Source organism: Myotis davidii, unplaced genomic scaffold (assembly GCF_000327345.1).
Source record: "Myotis davidii unplaced genomic scaffold, ASM32734v1 scaffold328, whole genome shotgun sequence".
Lineage (NCBI taxonomy): Eukaryota > Metazoa > Chordata > Mammalia > Chiroptera > Vespertilionidae > Myotis > Myotis davidii.
Window position 1 is genome coordinate 405,530 of NW_006300373.1, and position 3,087 is coordinate 408,616.

Consider the following 3,087-nt stretch of genomic DNA (forward strand, 5'->3'; position numbering starts at 1 on the left):
GCCGTGAGGACTTCCTACTGAAGCAAAGGGAAGGGCCTGTGACTAGACGGGGCCTGAGGCCTTGCCCAGGGAGGGGCCCTGTGTCTGGTTTAGGGGTGGCTCCTAGGGAGGAGCTGGCTGGGGTGTGATGGGGTCCCGGGCCTTCTCTCAGGAGTGAGGGTGCTCCGCCCGGCCCGGCCCGGCTCTGCTCAGGGGTGGACGGGCCCCTGGACGGGCCGAGGGCTGTGCCAGCGGGCAGTGTGCGCCGCCCGGCACCCCCGCCGCTGCCCGGGAAGCGGCTCCTTAGGCCCCCGAGGGGAGTGTGTCCCCGGCCGGTTCCCACGCACCTCGCAGCTGGTCCTCTGCCTGCGTGGCCGGCTCAGAGGGCGTCCCGTGCCTGGAGGGCCGGCCAGCGGTCGGGAGGGAAAGGCAGCCCGGAGCCTTGTGTCTGCACGTCTGTGTGTGCATGTGTGTCTGTGCCTGTGTGTGTGTGTCCATGTGTGCATGCATGCATGCGCTTCTGTCTCTGTGTGCATGCATTTGTGTCTCTGTGTGTCTGCGTGCCTATGGTGTTTGTGTGTGTCTATCTCTGTGTGTCTGTGAGTGTGTGTGTTTGTGTGTCTGTGTGTGTGTCTGTGTGTGTGTGTCTGTGAGTGTGTGTGTGTGTGTGTGAGTGTGTGTCTGTGTGTGTATGTGTGTGAGTGTGTGTTGGACGACGTGTCTGTGAGTGTGTGTGGTTTGCTGGGGTGGAGCCGCCATGGGAGTTAGCGTTTCTCGGGGTTGGGGTTGGGGTCGTTCAACCTGGCATCCCCGAGGGGCAGGCGGCGCTGCGTGTAACTGGCCGGTTCAGTCCCGGGGCTGCCGCTGCCGGAGAGAGCTCGGCGGGCAGCTTCCGGCTCTCTGCTCAACCCAGAGCCACACCGGCCAGGCTGGGCTGAGTATTTAACTTCATTTTAATCAACTTTAATTTTTCGAGCCGTGTGTGACTGGCGACTGCTGTACCCACAGAGCGGTCCAGGGAGCCCAGGGGACAAGCTCTGTGGCCTCGGGGTGTGCACAGCCCCAGCAGGACTTGGACTTCGGTCCAGGTTGAGGCTGAGAGATCAGACGCAGGCTGAGGCCGCCCAGCTCACATCCGGGTCGCTTTGTGTGTCTGCAGAGCTGAGGAGCCGTGAGTCTGGTCAGCCTGGCCTGGATGCCAAGGAAGATGCCAGAAGCGCAGTGACCGAGGCCTGGGGTGGAGCCGGCAGGCACCGCGGTGCCCATGGACCTGCAGGCCGAGGGGCCCCCTCTCCAGCCCCGCCTGCCGGGTTCAGAGCGGCCAGAGGCCTAGGCCCACAGGGAGGGTGTCGGCACACAGATGCCCTCCAGGCCCTGGGCTCTCCTGAGTGGGCTTCCCGGGCAGGTGTGCCAGGGGCAGAGCATGCCGGCCAAGGGGCGCTACTTCCTCAATGAGGGCGAGGAGGGCCCGGACCACGATGCCCTGTACGAGAAGTACCGCCTCACCAGCCAGCATGGGCCGCTGCTGCTCACACTCCTGCTGGTGGTCATCGTGGCCTGCATCGCCCTCATCATCATCATTTTCAGCTACGGGGTGAGTGAGGCAGGGGGACAGGCTAGCCTGGCGGGCTTCCTGGAGGAGGCGGCACCCACTGGGGAAGCCGTGACACGTCCATGTGTGTTTTTCACGCCCAGGACCTCTCCGGACAGCAGGCCGTGCTGGTGACGGCGTTCCTGGCGCTTGCCGTGTTCGCGGTGCTGTACGTGCTGGTGTACGTCGAGTGCCTGGTCCAACGGTGGCTCCGGACCTCGGCGCTGCTCATCTGGGCCTGCCTGGTGACGCTGGGCTACGTGCTGGTGTTCGACGCGTGGACGAAGGCGGCCTGTGCGTGGGAGCAGGTACGAGGCAGGGCCCGGAGCCCCTGGGGGCTGGATGCCGTTCCTCGCTGGGCCGTCTCTGGGCATCAGGCCCCTGTGGGGGCGGCATGGACCAGCACTGGGGGGTTGGCCCCGGCCCTCCCGCTCCCAGGCTGCGCTTCTGTGGCTTGGGCCCTGGGCTGACCTTGGTTGGCCTCAGTCTCTGCCCCGAAGGGGCGGATGGAGGCGGGAGGCACGTCCGCCTGGCTGGCCGTCTGTCTGGGCTCTTCTGGGTGGACCCTCCCTGGGTTGGAGGTAACCCATGTCCAGCTCAGAAAAGCAAAAGGCAGGGACGGGCTCATGTGCCAGGAAAGGCCGAGGGGTCGGTCCCGGGGCCCCAGCAGGGGGCCACAACCGACTCCTCTGGGCTCTGCTTCCGCTGTGTCGTTCACCCCCGGGCAGGCCGTGCCCAGGTCGGGCGGAGATGGCCACCAGTGGGGTCTGGGCTGGGTCCTGGTGGGCGGCGGGCCGGCCCTGCACTCACCGTGTCCTGTGCCAGGTGCCCTTCTTCCTGTTCATCGTCTTCGTGGTGTACACGCTGTTGCCCTTCACCATGCGGGGCGCCGTCGCGGTCGGGGTCGTCTCCAGCGTGTCCCACCTCCTGGTGCTTGGCACGCTGATGGGGGTCTCCTCATCACCCAGCGCCTGGGTGTGGCTGCAGGTGAGGGGCTCTGGGGGTCTGGGTGGGGTGCAGGTGAGGGGCTCTGAGGGTCTGGGTGTGGCTGCAGGTGAGGGGCTCTGGGGGTCTGGGTGGGGTGCAGGTGAGGGGCTCTGAGGGTCTGGGTGTGGCTGCAGGTGAGGGGCTCTGGGGGTCTGGGTGGGGTGCAGGTGAGGGGCTCTGAGGGTCTGGGTGTGGCTGCAGGTGAGGGGCTCTGGGGGTCTGGGTGGGGTGCAGGTGGCTCTCCCTGGAAGCCGGACACCTGGGCTGGCACCTGGCCCGTGGCACCCAGAGGCTCAGCTCCTCACCAAGTCCTGGCCCTGTTCTGGGTGCGGGCACTGTCCTGGGGAGGCCTGTTTCTGGGGTGTCGCCCGCAGGGCCGGGGTGTCCCTGGGCTTCTGTCCTGGGTCCTGTGTTGAGTGAGTGAACTTGGTCACACTCAGTGCTGCTGTGGCGTGTGGTTTCCTCCTGGCCGGGCCTGGTGCCGGCTCCGGGGGCGGAGGAGGCGGCTCTGGGCAGCTGGGGGAGGGCGG

At 66.8% G+C, this 3,087-nt stretch overlaps 1 protein-coding gene across 1 annotated transcript in view; it reads left to right on the plus strand.

Moving 5' to 3' along the window:
- ADCY7 (adenylate cyclase 7) overlaps nucleotides 1–3,087 on the plus strand; it is a 35,502-nt gene that overhangs the window by 17,233 nt on the left and 15,182 nt on the right. The window contains exons 3-5 of the mRNA XM_015572639.1: nucleotides 1,139–1,573; nucleotides 1,675–1,878; nucleotides 2,396–2,590. Coding sequence (XP_015428125.1) covers nucleotides 1,340–1,573; nucleotides 1,675–1,878; nucleotides 2,396–2,590 — 633 coding nt within the window. The 5' untranslated portion in view covers nucleotides 1,139–1,339. The remainder of the gene's footprint in view (nucleotides 1–1,138; nucleotides 1,574–1,674; nucleotides 1,879–2,395; nucleotides 2,591–3,087) is intronic.